At 40.0% G+C, this 18,103-nt stretch overlaps 1 protein-coding gene across 7 annotated transcripts in view; it reads left to right on the top strand.

The window, feature by feature from the left end:
• Cobl (cordon-bleu WH2 repeat protein) overlaps positions 1-18,103 on the top strand; it is a 222,777-nt gene that overhangs the window by 111,944 nt on the left and 92,730 nt on the right. For all 7 annotated transcript variants that reach the window (XM_075944377.1, XM_075944380.1, XM_075944374.1 and 4 more), the window contains one exon: positions 2,226-2,399. In XM_075944377.1, the coding sequence (XP_075800492.1) occupies positions 2,226-2,399 (174 nt within the window). The remainder of the gene's footprint in view (positions 1-2,225; positions 2,400-18,103) is intronic.

Here is an 18,103-nt window from a genome sequence, read left to right as displayed (position 1 = left end):
TGTGTGAATTTAGTATTATGAGCACAAAACTACAGTAGCTCCCTAAGGGTTTCAGCATATATAAAAATATGCTCCTCAAGGAATGAGGTCTCTATCTTGTGTTCTCTTGGTCCTGCCTGTCTATTCTGAAAAATCTTGTAGTCCAACCATAGCTGAAGGTCTGAGCTGCAGAATCCTGGTGGGTCAGCCAGAACATTTCCATTTTAGGTCAGAGAAACAGAATTGCTCCTCAGTCCATTTGCATCCTTTGTCTCTTCAAGGCCACCAAGTCTGCCCTGCATCCATATTCCAGGAGGGGAGAAGATGCTGTCTCCAAGCTCATTAGTGCTATCCATTAGCCTGTGTACAAAGCTGCTTTCAATTTCAGAATATTTCTGGCCTTCACCAGCTTCTCCTTAGCAACAGAAAATAGCACTCCAGGAGTCCAGAGATGAGTGAGAAAGCTTAAAGCAGTGATTTGACAGCGCTAAGAAATACCTGGGGAACCTTGAAAATACGAATTCACGGTTTATTCCTTTTTTGTCTTGCTTTTGGTTTGGCAAGTGTGCTCAAAAAGATGTTGGAGAGAGATGGTTTCTATACAGAATCAGTGACCTCTGCAAGGATAAATGCTGGAGCAGCTGGCAGGAGCTTTTCATGAAGCTGGAGGGAAGGGTGGAAGGTGAACCTTGCCACTGACTCCATCTGATTAGTACCAAATACCTGGGTCATCTGAAAGGTAGAAGTCAGAGCAGTGTTACACAGCCTGTGGATATAAACACCTTTCTACTGTGGCAGAGAGAGCGGCTTTTGTTTGCCTTGCAGTTGACATGGCTCCTTCTTCTGAAATTCTTTCCTGAACCAGAAATTCACAACTGCCTTAGAGCGCTAGTCATGTCCACTGTGTCCATGCCCTGTGCCTAGCCAGTCCTTCCTGAATATTAATATCACAAGAGCAGCCTTACCATTTCAGACATTAGCAGGTCTTTCAAACACTAGCAGGTCTTTCAAACACTGTCTAAACCTTTATGGCAACGTTGCAGAGTATGTAAATTAAAATTTGGGTTTTTTGTTTTGTTTTGTTTTTGGTTAGAGTATTTTTCTTTTCTCCTAAGATCGTGAGCTAGGTGAGCTAGGCATGGCATAAAGCCAGGTCAGATCCCTGAAGAAATAATCTGCTAATGAATCTAAGCACAAGAATGGCCCCAGGTGCTGGTCTTGGTGCGCAGGTGGGAGGTTGGTCATGCTGCGTCCTGGTTCTACGCGATTGGTCTGAGAGTCTTCAAAGCATAGTGCTTAGGATACACCGTCATATTTTATATAACTTTTGAAGGTTAGAAGAAAGTGAAAACGGGTGAAGTATTTGTCACTGGTAAACTATTACCCTTCCTCCCCAATGCAATACACTGTTTCAGCAGTCCCTCCTTTGTAATCTCTAAGAGCTCATTCCTGTGACACCTTAAAGTTTTAAGATGGCTAATGTGACATGTTAAAGTTTTAAGATAGATGACTTACGCCTACAGTTTCAATGGAAATGTCAAGTGATTTTAGCTCCTACGTGTTGCTAAAGGTTTAGATCTGCTGATTGCTTCATGATTGAGCCATACCCATGATATCTTGACAGTATGGATGCCTAAAGAAGACTTGAAAATGATAATACCAACTGACATCCCAATGTGAATGGGGGAAATCACACAAGGACCTACCTGTAATGAGAATCTATAGGCAGTGACTGACTTTTGAGAGAGGGAGAATCTATCTGCTCCTGGGATGACCTCTGATAGATGATCCAATCCCAAGCAGGCAGCCCTAAGCACAGATACATATGAGCAACACTAAATGAACTTAACAGGCTGTATTTGTAAATTTATGTTCATATATATGTATATATATGTGTGTGTGTGTAGCAGTAATAAAGAAGGAGATGCCATGAATTTGAGGAGTATGGAGGGAACACAGAAGAAATTAGAGGGAGGAAAGAGAAGGGACAAATGATATAACTACTATAGGCTCACATAAAATCCTCAAAAAAATTAGTAAAATTAAAGAAGTAGACCCTACTGCATAGGTTTGGAATGTTGTAAAGTTGCCTAGGAGAATAGTAATAGGTGTTTCGCTTCAGTCCTTCATGTCTACCAGTATAACTAGATGCCATTAGAAACTAGAGTGGGTTGTTTAAAGTTTGGGCATTTGAACAGAGAGAAGTCACCTTATTGATGAGGTGTTGTCTGTCTCTTTCCCTACAGGGCTCCATAACAACACCCAACTCACCATCTCTGCATTCTCGGTCCCTAACACTGGGTCCCTCCCTCTCACTGGGCAACATCTCTGGAGTGTCTATGAAGTCAGAGATGAAGAAGCGCCGAGCCCCTCCTCCTCCGAGTCCAGGACTCCTGGGTCAAGACAAAGCATCAGAAAAGGTAGGGGATGCACCTCTCATGGCCAAAGCATTTCTTCACTGACCCAGTTACCCCACTGCAGATCCTTGAAAATGCTGAATTCTTTACTCGTGTGGCTTTAGCGAGCTGTGTTTAGGGTGAGCATCTGAGCTTTATTTAGAAGTGAAGGTGAGACATCGCTCTGTGTCACTTACTAAGGTAGGAAACTATTTTCGGGTCTTTGGTTCTTAAGGACCCAGTGCTTGTAGATTGGCGTGTGTTTTATTTTAGCACTGAAGTTTTGGAGGGTGTCAGAGAGATTGCATATGAGAAATTGCGCAAATAAAGGTACTTCAAGAAAGCTAAAGCTTGTGAAAGAGACAAAGTATGTAACCTAGATGCCTCAAATTATTCAGACTCACAGAAAAACAGGAACTTCTCGGTATTGTGTTGCTTTTAATATGTTATAGGGCTTATTTCATTGGTCCGATATTTAAGAAGCCCACTCTCTGTATGTCTCCAGAGCAGTGCAGAGCCTTCTAAGGTTTTTGTCATTAGATGTTGCCCTGAAGATCACATCCTCAGCAGTGAATTCCATGATTCATGGTTTCTAGTGGTCCTCTTTCTTTCAGCTACCTGCTGATGCCTGAAATGTCAAGCCCTCTCTTCCGAGGAGTAGGGACCCATGTGACAATATGAACTATAATTTCATTTTTTGAATTTCTGTTACTCACAGCTAACCACGCTCCAAAAAATTATTAAATAGAAAGTTCTGGAGGTAGTTTATATATTTAACTCCCATACTCCTCTGAGTAGCATGATGAAATCTCAGAGCCATAACCCACCCTTCTGGGAAATGAGCCATCCCTTTGACTAGGGTGTCTATATTGTATGTAGTCCCTGTCTATTAGTTACCAAGTGCTACCTCACTTATGACTAATTGTCATCGTATTACAGTGTTATAGTCATATAATTCTTTTTTGAATTAGTTGTGGCCCAAGAGCAAAGAATAGTAATGTAAGCATGGAAGCAACTGATATTTGCCAAAGAGACACTCAAAGTATATATGTGGAAGCACTGTGTGTGTGTGTGTGTGTGTGTGTGTGTGTGTGTGTGTGTGTAGTTTGGTACTAAGGTTTCAGGCATCTCTGAAATCTATGTCCTCTGTAGGTGTTGTGGCAAGGATTAGCTACTACTCCTCTTTTCCAAGCTCTGAAGGAAATACTAGAGGGAAAAAAACGTGAAATTTTACTTTTCTAAACACATCCTCAACTGGGTGAAGTGTGGAGACCACTTCTGAGGTACCCGAGGGAGGCTCATACTTTTTGGCTCTTCTAAGCTGTGCATCATCATCCATCTGCTAAGGTGCAATTTGAAAACAAGAATGCCTTTTTCTTCATTGACTGCTTTGTTTTAACTGGCCCTGTATCCCAGCTTCAGGGGAAGAAAGCATACCCTGAACACTGGCATCACATGAGGCCGCTGAGCATCCTGATGGACTTCATGTCCTCCTTCTTGCCTGATGCCTTGGTGTCCCTTGCTCTGTCCCTGCATCCTAACTCTCAACAGCACTGACAGGCTTTAGTTTTGAACCATTTTTGCATTAGTCATTACATGACTTTCCCTGAAAATATACTTAGGTATGCTAGAAACAGTGTCCATTCCACCAAGATCTGAGGCCTTGCCTTGGGTCTTCATTACAGCTGCAGATGACGGTGACGGGGTCCTGACATCTTCCTTAACATGTGTGTTAGTTATTTTGTTCATGGCTATGGCAAAATACCTGCAAATATTAACCTAAAGTGGGAAGGGTTCGTTTTGGTTTGCAGTTTGAGGATGCAGTCCATCATGGCAGATAAATCATAGCAGTAGGAGAATGGACTTCTATTTACATTTTATCAAGAAGCAGGGAGAGGTGAGCTGATGCTCAGCTCTTTCTCCTTTTTCGTCAGTCAATCCCTCGGTTCATCAGGTGATCCCATCCACACTCAGCATGGTTCTTCCCTCCGCTCAACCTTTCTGGAAATGACATCATAGACATAGCCAGAAGAGGGTTTCCAAATGAGATCAGGCTGACAATGCAGATTAGCCACCACAGCATCCTTATCTGCCTGTCTGTATACCTGTCCATAGGTGTCTGTTTTTTCAGAGGCCTTCTTAACCTTGCCTATCAGAGACCACATCTTACCTCTACAGGCAGGCTTATTATTTGTGTCACTAGAGGTTTATCTCAGAATCCTATACTACAGCACATTTTAGAGAAGATGTTCTGATTTGTTTTCTGTCTCAAACACTCATTTCTTTTGAGATTCCTGTAATGCTGCAGCCACTGTCTGATTAAAGTAAATTTAGTCACCGAGGTACATCAGTCTGTCCCACACTTGGTGGGATGATATAACCCCTATGTGAAGCTGCTTCCTATGACCATAGTTCTTCTCTTAATCAGTTAGTTTCTGTACTTTTTCAAAACACATAGGTATATTGATAACATTAGCCATTTCCAGGTATCCCTGAGATGTCATTTTTCCTTTTGGATTGGATAGATACTTCTTTTATGATGAAAAAAATATGTATTCCGGGATCAGGGTTATGTAAACACTTTTCTTCAATAAGAAACCTTAATGTGATGGAGCACAGACGTTACGTCGACATTTCAACGTTGTCTTCTATACAAAGATGTTGTGTTTTGTTTTCCTGAATTTAATTTAGTTACTCGTACTGGATAGTCTGCTGGAGCAGAAAAACATATAGTAACTGGAGAATTGGGAACTTTAAATGGAAAATAAACAGTCCATTCTCCCCTGAAGAATGAACAGAGTTCCCTCTGCAGCAGTAAAAGCTTCTACTGAAATCTGTTTTATTTGGCACAGATTGAGTCGGGAAATTGGTTGCTGGAAACCATCTTCTTTTTTAATTGTGTGGGTGAAATACAGACTGCCTTGAAACCTTTCCTATGAACATGCTTCTTTTTTAAAAGAAATATATTTTGTTATTTACCAGTTTCTGAGAAAGGAACTCAAAAAACTATGTTGTTGTGGTTGTTGGGAAGAACATCAATTCCTTTTAATGAATTTCCTTCCATCTAAAGATAAGTTGTTTGTTTGAAAACTCTATTTATATGTAGCTACTACAAAAACCAAAATCCTGAATACGGAGAAAATGTTTAGTTTCAGGACTTGGCCAGCTTAGGAGAATATTTAGGTTTTCATCTTTATGTGTTTCTTTTTCATATCAACGAGGTGGTGAATTTAAAATTTTACATAACAGTGCCTTAAAGGTAGAATAATTTTGTGTTGTTCCATTTTATCTGAAATTTTAAAAAGTATATAATTATAATGTATTCATTACTTAGTTAAATTACTTGTGACTTGGTTCTCAGTATTTCTGTCTAAAGGTAATTCTCAAGAGATTTCCCTGGAGATGTTGGAGCTGGAAAGTAAGCAATGCCACCTTTATGCAAATTTCTCTGAGGAGCATTTGAGATGAGTGGGCACAAAGGCATGCACCCTTCAAGAGGGTCCTCTTTTCAGAGCCCATTGCTTCAGCCACAGTATTTTTTTATTATTATTATTATTTATTTATTAAAGCTTTCTGCCTCCTCACTGACACCGCCTCCCATTTCCCTCCCCCTCCCCCAACCAACTCCCCCTCCCTCATCAACCCGAAGAGCAGTCAGGGTTCCCTGCCCTGTGGGAAGCCCAAGAACCTCCCACCTCCTTCCAGGTCTAGTAAGGTGAGCATCCCAACAGCCTAGACTCCCACAAAGCCAGTACGTTGCCCATTGGCTGTACTACGGGGAACTTTAAGGTAGAGGTCATATATTATGTGGGTCCTGCACTAGGTGCTGAGTCAGTATTTTTCGAACGTGAATAGACACAGAGTGGGGTAGAAAGCACATGTTCTAAGCTCTGACACCAGAATTCTCATTCATAAAGTCCGGGAGGAACCTGAGCGTTTTCACCTCAGCACATCTGTTTTTCTACACTGGCGCTTTGCAAACTACCACTGACTGTCTCCCCTCAGGATCCTGACCAATCAGTGTAATGTAGGGAGAAAGTCTGCAGCAGAAAATTGATCTCAACATGAACAAATATAAAATACCTTAAAGTAATCATTATGTACGATTGGCTTCACATACTCATAGATTACATATCTGTAGATTTAACCAACCTTGAGCCAGCATAACTGGGAAAACATTGTGTCTCTGCTGAATGCGTACACTCTTTTTTATTATTGTCCCCTAAAAATATTATTTCCGTAACATTTCTGTTTTGTTGGGTAATCTAGACATAATTTACAGTATACAGGAAGATGCATATAGGTCATATGCAAATACATTGCCATTCTGAATAAGGGATTTGAACCCTGGCAGATTTTTGTATCCTTGTGGATACAAAATGGATACCAAGCGACACCTGTAAAAACTACCGTAGAAGTTGACACCTAGAGTTTTATTTTAGAATTCAAAAGTGGTGCACACTGGGATCTGAGAATATTCATCAAGCAGAAAGAAAATGTCCATTCTCCTTCTCCTACCTCTTTGTTGGGAAATCCATGTCTCATCTACCCCTCGCCTGATGCTGCGATGGCTTGTCCCCAAACCTCAGCTCTGAGTCTGATGGGATCTCAGCTTTCTGTACCTGTCTTTGGGCTACAACTTGAGTACTGTCTTCAGCAATGCCCCGGGGAGAACTTTTTTTCTTTTTTGTCTAGTCATAGCTTTCCCATTTGGTTTACAGCTGTCTTGTGCAAAGCATTGATTGATTATGAGCATAGACACATGCTCGACTGAAATCTATCCCTAATTCTCTCTCTGTTCCTCAGTGTCCACCTCTGTAAAATGAAAACAATAAGCAGTGTTGGCAGGATCATGTTTGAATAGTCAGAATGAGGGGCCTGGGGGAAGAGCACCTGTGTGCCTGTGTTCCTAAGGGTGCAAAGTGTACAAAGGAGGTGCAGGAGAAGTTTGTGTGGGGGTGAGGTTGAAGGATTGAAGGGTGTCGTGAGAGGGATGTGGGGGTCTAGCCAGAGTTAGACCAAACATACTTAAAATCAAATATTTATGGCTATGAAATGCCAGGTATATGATTAAAATGTCACCCTGGGACATATTCATGTACTAAATAACTCTGGCATCTTTTCCCCTTTTAGTGATGTTTTCCTTTCTCAGCTTTGTTGATGTAAAACACAGTCATTTCAGAAAAGGAACAAAAAAAAAATAAGGCAGTTTGTTCTAAACCAAATAGGAGTGACCATGACTTGGGAACATGTTTTCTAGTTGCCCCAAATTATTCATTTCGTTGTGAAATCGGTTACACGAGCCACCATGCACAAAATTCAAGTCCAAATGGATTAAAGACCTCAATATAAATCTGACCACACTGAATCTGATAGAAGATAAAGTAGAAAGTAATCTTCAATGCATGGGCACAGGAGACCACTTCCTACGTATAACCCCAATTGCACAGACACTGTGAGCAACAAAAAATAAATGGGACATCTTGAACCTGAGAAGCTTCTGTAAAGCAAAGGAAACAGTCAATAAGACAAAAAGGCAGCCTACTGAATGGTAAAAGAGCTTCACCAACCCCCACATCAGACAAAGAACTGATCTCCAAAACATATAAAGAACTCAAGAAATTAAACAGTAAAATTCTAAATAACCCAATTAAAAAAATGGGGTACAGAACTAAACAGAGTATTCTCAATAGAAGAATCTCAAATGGCCAAAAGATACTTAAGGAAATGTTAACATCCTTAGCCATCAGAGAAATACAAATCAAAACAGCTCTGAGATACCATCTTACACCTGTCAGAATGACTAAGGTAAAAAATACCAGTGATAGTTTATGCTGGAGAGTATGTGGAGTAAGGGGAACACTCATCCATTGCTGGTAGAAATGCAAGCTTGTACAAGCACTTTGAAATCAGTATGGAGGTTTCTCGGAAAACTGGGAATCCAGCAATACCACTCATAGGCATATACCCAAAAGATGCTCAATCATACTATAAAAGCATTTGTTCAACTATGTTCATACCAGCATTATTTGTAATAGCCAGAACCTGGAAACAACCTAGATGCCCCTCAACCAAAGACTGAATAAAGAAAATTGTGGCACATTTACATATTAGAGTACTACTCAGTGGTAAAAAAAACAATGACATCTTGAATTTTGCATGCAAATGGATGTAATTATATAACACTATCCTGAGTAAGGTAATCCAGACCCAAAAAGATGAATATGGTATGAACTCATTCATAAGTGGATACTAGCTATAAACAAAGGACATTGAGCTTATAGTTCATGATCCTAGAGAAACTAAGTAATAAGGTGAACCCAAAGAAAAACATATATAGACTCACCTGGGAATTGGAAACAGACAAGATCACCTGCCAAAATTGGGAGCGGGGGTGGGGAGTGGGGCGTTGGGAAAGAAGGGAGGGAAAAAAGGGAAGAGGAGGGGAGAAGGGGAGGGTTGAGGAGAACTTGAGAGAATGGGATAGTCAAAATGGAGGACAAACAGAGATGAGAGCAAGGAAAGAGATATCTTGATTGAGGGAGCCATTATAGGATTAGCAGAAACCAGGCTCTAGAGAAATTCCCAGGGATCCACAAGGATGACTCCACCTAAGATCCTAATCAATAGAAAAGGGGACCCAATCTTGAATTGCCCTGTAGTCAGACTGATGAATATCTTAAACATCACCATAGAACCTTCATCCAGCAACTGGTGGAAGCAGAGGCAGAGACCCACATCGGAGCACTGGACTGAGCTTCCAAGGTCCAGTTGAAGATAGGGAGGAATGAGAATATGAGCAAAGAGGTCAGGACCATGATGTGTTCACCCACTGAAATAGTCTACCTGAGCTAATGGGAGCTCACCAACTCCATCTGGACTGGGAAGGAACAAGCATAGGACCAAATTAGTCTGTCTGAATGTGGTTGACAGTTGCATGGCTGGGGCAGACTGAGGGGCCACTGGCAGTGGCACCAGGATTTATCCCTACTGCATGTACTGGCTTTTGGGGATCCTATTCTATGGATGTATCCGTTGCTCAGCCTAGATATAGTACGGAGGGCCTTGGACCTTCCCCAAAGCAATGTTCCTTACCTCTCTGAGGATTGGATGAGGGTGGGGTGGGAGGGTGAGTGGAGGGAATGGAAGGAGGGGAGGGAGTGGGAACTTGGATTGGTATTTTTTAATCTAAAAAATAAAAAAAGAAAAAACAAAAATATTTTTTAAATTCTAAAAAAGAGTCATTAAACAAAAAAATCATAATCATTCTGCAAATACACTGGTAGGGATGACATTGAGTAAGTGGGTACAGTGAAGTGGGAAGTGTTTGCTGTAACTTTAAGATGCTGATGAGAAACCAAGTGAATATATTCCAGAAACTTTGTCTGATTGTCAAAAGGATGTTAGGTCGGATAGGGGTGGGTGATGCACTACTGTAGCCCAAGGCAATGTCAGCTTTCCACCTGCAACATTCTAGTTCTCCATTATCTAGAAATTCTCATAAGCTGATCAGTCTTATGAATCTTCAACATATGTGTGCCTTTTATTATAATTTATGGTTGATTCATAACCACAAAGGACAGGCCCACCACCCACTATTCAGTACCTTCAGAGAGTTATGAAGAAAAGGGTTGCCCTTCCTCCCATGTCCTGGTCTTCAAGCTGGGTAGAATACTATTAACAAGACATTCTTCTCTGGGTGGCTTCATTGCCCAGTAAAGACTACAGCAACAACCTCCACCCAAGGTCTGCTGACACCTGCATTTCCCCATAGCTGTGCACATCACAGAGAAGTTCATTTTGTTGTTTTATCTCCATCAAATGATCGGAAACAACCAGGGGAAGTTTACTAGATCATGTTGTCTCATTTCAGTTATCATTATACACAAATACATAACGAACAACTATTCCTTTCTTATGTAAATATACAGTTATTATGTACCTACTTCCATACCCATCAAACTATATATCTCTTCTTTTATGATAAAAAAGAAAATATTTTAAAGCTACTGGGACTTTCTTTTACATCATATTATTTGAAATGTTGTATTCTAATGCTCAGCACTGGAAACTTCCAGCATGACAGAGATTTTTGGATGAAATCTTGGGCTCATCGCCATAGGGATTCAAAATAATTAGCAATGTTGACTATAAGAACAAAATGTAAAGGCTTGTGTTATGAACAGGTATTAATATCTTCCAAAGTAAGGTTTTCTGTGATGGTGTTGCTTCTTTGTTCAGTAAATCCTGATGAAATACAAGGCTCTACCCTAAGACCAGGAATTGCCATTTATTGTTCTCATGCTTCCATGAGGTATGCACATAGAAACACAATATCTCATATTATGTGAAGATGCAGAGTGATCCTAGAGGTCAGAAACTTGACTGATAACTTCTCTACTTCTTTGATTTAGTGGTTGAAAATCATAAAACTGCTGAGGACACTTCCGAAGGAATACTTCATAAAGAAGTGAAGTGTCTATTTTATCATTAAATTTAAAGACTATTTCTTTTTGTTGTTTACTTGCTTGTTTGAGAAAGGGTCTCATGGCCTAGGCTGTCCTCCAGTTTACTCAGTATGTTGGACCAGTCAAGGGTAGCCTTGAACTCTTGACCCTTCTGTCTTCACTTCCTGAGTTTTATAATTACTGGCATGTCTCCCACACATTCCAGTTCAGGGCTTTATGCATACTAAGCAAGAACTCCACATCTTTAGCCCTAGAGGCCGATTTTCTTTTCTTTATGAAGCATAAGTTGGTTTTAATAACAGTATTTTAATGTATTCTTGACCATAAGGAAGAGAGGCACTGTGGAGGAAAGATAAGATAAACCCAGAATATGGACATGGCTTCCTTAAAAGGAGGTTGTAGAGATTAAGACATACAAAAGTATAGGTAGAGAGAGTACAGGGGAGAGCTGCAGTGTAATATAGTTTGTCTACTGTTCAGAGAAGGAATAGAAAGGGGGAAGGGAAGGTTAGACTTTAGAAAAGTAGGCTGGGTTAGTGGGAAAACTCTACAAGCATGGCTCCCAAGGCCGCCTCTGATAGCAAGACATTTTGTCTGCTCTCCAGAGAGGTCACCTTGGCCTGAGATGGGCTCTAGAATCCTGCTGCTATGGAGTCGCTATAAGCTTGGCCAATAGGACTAGCACAGCTACTGTGAAATGGTTGGTGCTATCTACTTCATAGACTCCAGAGTAACTGGAGAGGCGGACTTCTGGTTTGGCCTGTGGAAAATTATCTAACTCGCATTAATTGCGGTGTGCAGACACTCCCACTTTATGTGGCACCATGTCCTAGCTGTCATTCTGGACTCCATAAACAGAGGACAGGAGAGTAGACCCTTGGGTTCATCACTCTCTGCTCCTGATGCTGGCTACGATGTGAGCAGCTGTTCTAAGCTCACACATTATACCCTTGAACTGGGAGCTGAAATCAACGGTTTCTCTTGTGCTGCTGCTGTTGGGTGAACTTTGATCACAGTGACAGGAAGAGAAACCAAGACAGCTGTCTTCTCTTGTCATTCTATGCTCTGTCCCTTGATTTCAGTTTTCTCTTGGCCCCCAACATGTAGGCTTAGGAGAAAAAGCAATCTGTATCTTTCTTCACTAATATCTTCAGTCTATCATATAAGAAGTACAAAGGAAACTAAAACCCAAAAGTCCAAGCTGGTTGCTGTGCCAGATAAATCACAAATATACAAATGTCCAATGGCAGTACTTTCTTGTAACTATTTGGCAGCAAATTCCCCTGCATCTAACTGGCCCCAGGTCTCATACACATAATTATGGTGGTTTAATAACAATTCATCTTTTGTGGCAGTCCAAAGACCTTTACGCCCACCATCTCATGTAGCCTACTAGTTGTTCCTTCTTAAACAATGTACAGTTATTGTCTTCATTTTTCCAATAAGGGCAATGAGCTTAGAAAGAAGAAATGAGATCATGGGGCAACTGCCGTGCCAGTCAGTGACACAGTATAGATTACCTGATGTCTTTCTTACACAGAGCCATTAGAATTAATGCCGGTTGCATCACAGAGATATGTAGCTGTCAGTTGACTGAGTGAGGAACATGCTGGGGTGAGTCTGAGCTGCATCCTTTGCCAGCTCTGACATTGTTGAGGTGACAGAACAAAGAACATTGTACCTCTGAGGTAAATATCCTTCCCATGAACCTGCCTGTCAGGGAGATGCTGAGGGTTATGGGATGCTTGAAATGGAAACGCTTGCTTACTCACCCCTGACAAGGAGAGTGTGTGCTTGCTGTCTGAGGGTCAAGCACCCTCAAGATGAGGACGTTCCATAAACGCTGGAGGAAGATGGTCTTTCTACTCCTCATTTCACATCACTCGTGAGTTTTTCATAAACAGCTTCTTTCTGCTGTCAGTGCCATGAACTTTCTCAGTAGCTCATTTCTTTAGTCCTAGAAGTAAACTTACTAGGAGAACACTTGGTACAAATAGGATAAAAATCAGTTCACCTCCATGTATATCCTTTGTCAAAACATTAGCTCGTACTGGCATAATGCTGATGAAGGATGCTGGACTCTTGAGAGAACTGTTTTAAATAAATGTATCCAACGATATTTGACTTACTGGTTTCAAGGTTACACAAATTTAAGAATTTAAGCTCATATTATTCTTAAAACTATTTTTATTAGAGTATTTCAATTTATGTAATGAGAACTAATGAAAGATAAAAGGCATCATATAAAAGTGAAACTCAGTGAAATTAGTTGAATATGTAGAAATATGCACAAAGTGCTCACATTTAAAAGCATAACATTCTAAAGCCATTACCGTAGGGCTAGCCAAATGCATTATTAATATATCTACTACAGTAGCTGAAATGTAGTTCTCTGTATTTTTTGAACTGCTCATTTTATTTAACGACTCCACACAACTTCCAAGTCTGTTTATGTACTCATATGGTATTAGAAACTTCACAAACCTTGACAGAAATGCAGAATAAAAGAAGCAGAATTCTTTGGACCTAGCCTAACTATCACTGGGTTCACATTCTACAAGGAAGTATGTTATTAATCTTTAAATGTCCCAGGTGTTAAGTTTATCTCTTTTTAGGAAATGAACCAAACTAGCACAAAACTAATTATTTGGATTTGTGATGATTCCGTTTGTATGGATACCCTAGTAGAGGCTCCATTGATATCTAAAATATGGAAATATAACACAACATTCATGGCAAAAAGTGTTGGGTCAGTGGAAGTGCAGAGATGTCTCTGGTGTTTGGGAGGCTTCCTTCTTCTGTGGAGATGGAGAAAGTGAGGGCAGACAGCATTGTGTTCAGCGGCATGGCGGAAGATGGGCTCTTTTCCAACGTAAACATCCCTAAGAACCTGGGCGTCTCCCTTCCACTGCAGAGCCTGGGAAAAGAGGCCACAGAGGAAGTTCCTCAGTGGAAACAACGGGGCGGCCATACTGAGAGTGCACTGTGGAAGGAAATGGCAGCTATTTTTGCTACTGGACACCTACCTTTTGTTTGTGGATTCTTTCCTTTCTGACACTTGCTGTTAAAGAAACAACTGTAGCTTTGAAAGAGATTAGATTTTTACTTCTTTTTAGCTGTCATTAAAGTGTGGCATTCTAGAGAGGCCTCGGCTAAAACCAACATGAGAGGTGCAATGCCCATTTCCCAGTGGGAAACAGTTTCGTGGGCGGTGGAAAAGGGAAGCAGGGCAGTTTCAGTGTGGTTCTTTGGCTTGTGCTTTCTCGTTTTTGTCATTGGTTTTGCCTGTCAACCATCTCAACAGAGAGATAAATGAAATCGTGGTTTCATTTTCTTTCTTACCTTCACATTTTGCTTCTTTCGTGTTTATTTTCTTATTTTTTTTAACTGTGTGTATACGTGTGTGGAAAGGGTCGTATATGTCAGTGCAGATTCCTTTAGTGTCTGAAAGAGGTCATCAGATTCCCTGCAGCTGGAGCTCTGTGCAGGTGTGTGTTGCCCAATATACCCCTGAGCCATCTCTCCATCCCCCTTGCTTCTTTAGATCTAAGTATTTTCATGATTCTTTCCAGCTACCTTGATAATCAACACTAGGAAAAGTGAGTTGAAGAATACAAACCCGCACTTTAAACTTGCAGTGAAAGTACCTTACTCTCTTTCTTGGATGCATGGTCTGTTTTGGAATCTGAACCCAAGTTCTGAGTTACCAGGATTATCTTGTATTAAACTTCCATTCTGGACTCGGGTATCTCTGCTTTGGGTTTGGAGTAGTTAAATCACCTCTGTGTTTTGAGACTTTTGGTTTATTCTTCAACCAATCTCATGAAATTTTAGTGTCTGTGACGTTTACTTTTTACAACAAAGGACCTGCCTGATGAAATGAAGAAGCAGCCTAGAGAATTCAAGAAGATATTTGAAAATTATATCTAATAAAGGATTAGCATCTAGATTATAGATAATTTAGAATTTAGCAACAGCAAACAGAATAGCAGTAAAAATTTATAATTGCACTGATAGACATTTTCAAAAGAAAATAGAGAGAAAGCAAACACGTGAACAGATGTTCAGTATCACTAATCATTAGGGAAATCAAATCAAAATCACAGTATGAACTCACACTTACTGGGATGACTAATATTAAAAAAAAAAACAGAAAAGGAAGAAGCAAAACGCCAAGAATGTAGGTGGATTGGAACTTGTGTATCCGTTTGGTAAAAAGTTGAAATGCCACAGTCTCTGTGATGAAGAGCTTGTTAGTTACTCTGAACATCAAAATTTGAGTCCTGTGGTTCTCCTTCTGGTATTTACCCAAAAGAATTGAAAGCATGGGTGTAAAGAGATATTAGACACTCATCATATTAGTTGTTATCAATAAGTGAGAGGGACTCCAATAACCCATCGATAGATGAATAAATAAGGAAAATGAAGTGTACCTGTATCATGAATTAGTAACGTTAAAAATAGAAACAATTCTGATACCTGGATCAATGTGGATGAACCTTGAAGATGTTATGCTAATTGAAGTAAGCTAGCCACTAAAAGATAAATGCAATGTGATGCCATTTATAGAAGATACCCAGTGTGGTCAAGTTATAGATGCAGAAAGCGCAGTGGTGGCTGTCATATGTGGGGAGAGAGAAGAATGAACAAGTCTTGCAAGGAGAGAAGAGTTTTGAGTTTTGAGGACTAATTGTATAGCATACACTACTGCTCATGTAAAAATGGTTAGGATGGTAAATCCCGTGTGGTTTTTACAAATAAAACTAAATGATTTCAACACTTCCTTTAAAAGGTATAATCTTCAGTAAAATGCTTTTACTTATTTTTGGGAAGTACACATTCCAGTGTAAGAACTTATGTATATTTTTTGCCTACCTTTCTCTTTCTCTCTGTATATTGTTACATTTGTCAGCACAACTTTGATCCCTTCTTTGATAAATGTGAGTTTTAAAAAGCTACTGTTCTCTTTCTGTTTTTGCACTCCCGTATTTAATGTATTCATTTCCACATGCATAACATACATACATATATATGCACATAAACACGCACACACACACACACAAAAATGTGTGTGTGTATGTTGCCAAAAAACCCTATTGGAACAGGAACCCTGGAAGCATGTAGTGTATCTTTGCTGAGGTAGCTGCAATGAATTGAGAAGTGACAGAGTGGGCTGGAAGGTGGCTCAGTACATAAAAGGATATGCTGTGCAAACATCAGTATCTGCGTTTCAATTTCCAACACACCCATAAAAGCTGAGTACATAGCATGAGCATCTGTAATCTTAGCACTTTTTCGGAGATATGGGAGGGGAAGACAGGAGAATTCAGAACCTAGAGGACAAGCTATCCTGGTTTGTACAATAGAAAAAAAAAACACAAAGGAACCTTGTCTTAAGGCAAAAGGTGAGGATTAACACTTAAGGTTGTCCTCTGACCTCTACACAAATGCTGTGACATTTGCACACCTATCTTCATGCACATAAATTCACACACATACACACACATCATACATACACATCACATACATACATGCATTACTTATACATACAGGGACATTAAATTTAAAATTAAATTTAATAGTTCAGAGGTACTCTTCTCATCCATGCATTTTTTTACAACTTTGGACAAGTCATTCAAAAGGACTTAATAGTCAACATTTCTGACTTCTGTTTCCATGAAGTAAAATAGCTTGTCTACATGATAAAGAGCTTTTGTGTTTATCAACAAGACATGCTTTATCAGTGAAGGGCTTTATCAACTGAAGGACTAATGTGTTTATCTATAAGAGTGCTTTAAAAATTAGAAAATATTTTCACATATGTAAATCATTTGGAGACCTTCTAACTAGTGCTAGACTTGTGGAAATTGTCACAGACCTACTACAGCATGCTTGATCTGAATGGAATTAGAATTTAAAGGCGTATAATATTATATCCGTGGTACGCTTGCTTAGTCAACTAAGCGAAAGAGAACAAAATGTTAAATACAAAAGCAACATTGGAGCAAAAAGAGGAGAAAATGGAGGAGGAGGAATGATACCCAAATGCTTGATTCCACCCATACTCACAATTACACTGTTCACAGATTAAAACTTGCATTTTTAAAAAAAAAATGATTGTCAGATCAGGTAAAAAATACCATCATAAGGAACCTGTTTTAAATAAAAAGACATAAATTAGTCACAAATGAAGTAGGAAGAAAAATCAAAGAAACACAAGCAAAAGAAGGCTGGCTGAGTTTTGTGGCTGACAAAGGAAATAAACTTAAATAAAGAGAGTAGTTAAGGTTGAGGGTGAACAGGGCTCAGAGGTACCCACAATTGTCACGGCTGCCTCTGGAAACCCCACCATTCACAGTTCAAGAACTCACAAAGTTGGTCAGAATGCAAGCAGTAAAACAGCTCTCCCAGAACATTCTCCTGGGTTTAAGGCTGACAGATAAAATTGTAAGGAAAGCTGGCAGCCTGCCAAATGCTTATGTTTATGAAGTTGGCCAGGAGCCAGTGAGAATCACATGATGTATTCTTTGCCAGTGCTGGTGAACTTCTGGTGGTTGAAAAGATTTTGTATTCATTCCTGGATTGCAGATGCTTTCTCGTGCAGACCCCAGGAAACTGAGACGTGTCCCTGAAAATATGTTGACATTTAGGATACGGAGGCTTTTCCAGAGAATCTTAAAATTATCTCTTTCCCATGTACCAAATATCATTAGAGACCAAATAGAGATCAAAGGTCAGACTTGGGAGAATCAGGATTCCATATATTTTCTGGGCATAAAGAAATCCCATTCAGTACTATACAATTAGAGAAGAAAATGATGGGTTGCTTTTTTTTCTGTTATTGTGATAAAACAACTTGACCAAGATAACCAAAGTTAATAAAGTAAGGGAAAAAGACAACCTATTCAGAAAGGCATTTAGTTTGGGACACGTGGCTTCAGAAGGTTAGAGTCTATGACTGAGGAGCAAAGGCACGGGGGCAGAAACAGCTAAGAACTCACATCTTAATCCACAAGTAGAAAACAGAGAAAGAGACAGAGAGACAGAGAATGGGACATCTTTTGAAACTTCAATGTTCATCCCTAGTGACACGCCTCCAAAAAGTCCACAGCTCCCAATTCTTCTCAAACAGTTCTGCCTATCTGGAACCAAGTATTCAAATATATAGGTCAGAGATTTTGCTGTTGTGGTGGTGGTGGTAGTGGTTTTTTTGTTTGCTTGCTTGCTTGTTTCTATGTTTAAAACATGGTTTCTCTGTGT

Source organism: Microtus pennsylvanicus, chromosome 12 (genome assembly GCF_037038515.1).
Source record: "Microtus pennsylvanicus isolate mMicPen1 chromosome 12, mMicPen1.hap1, whole genome shotgun sequence".
Taxonomy (NCBI): Eukaryota; Metazoa; Chordata; class Mammalia; order Rodentia; family Cricetidae; genus Microtus; species Microtus pennsylvanicus.
Note: the sequence above shows the minus strand (reverse complement) of the source record. Positions and strands in the feature narration are given on the sequence as shown.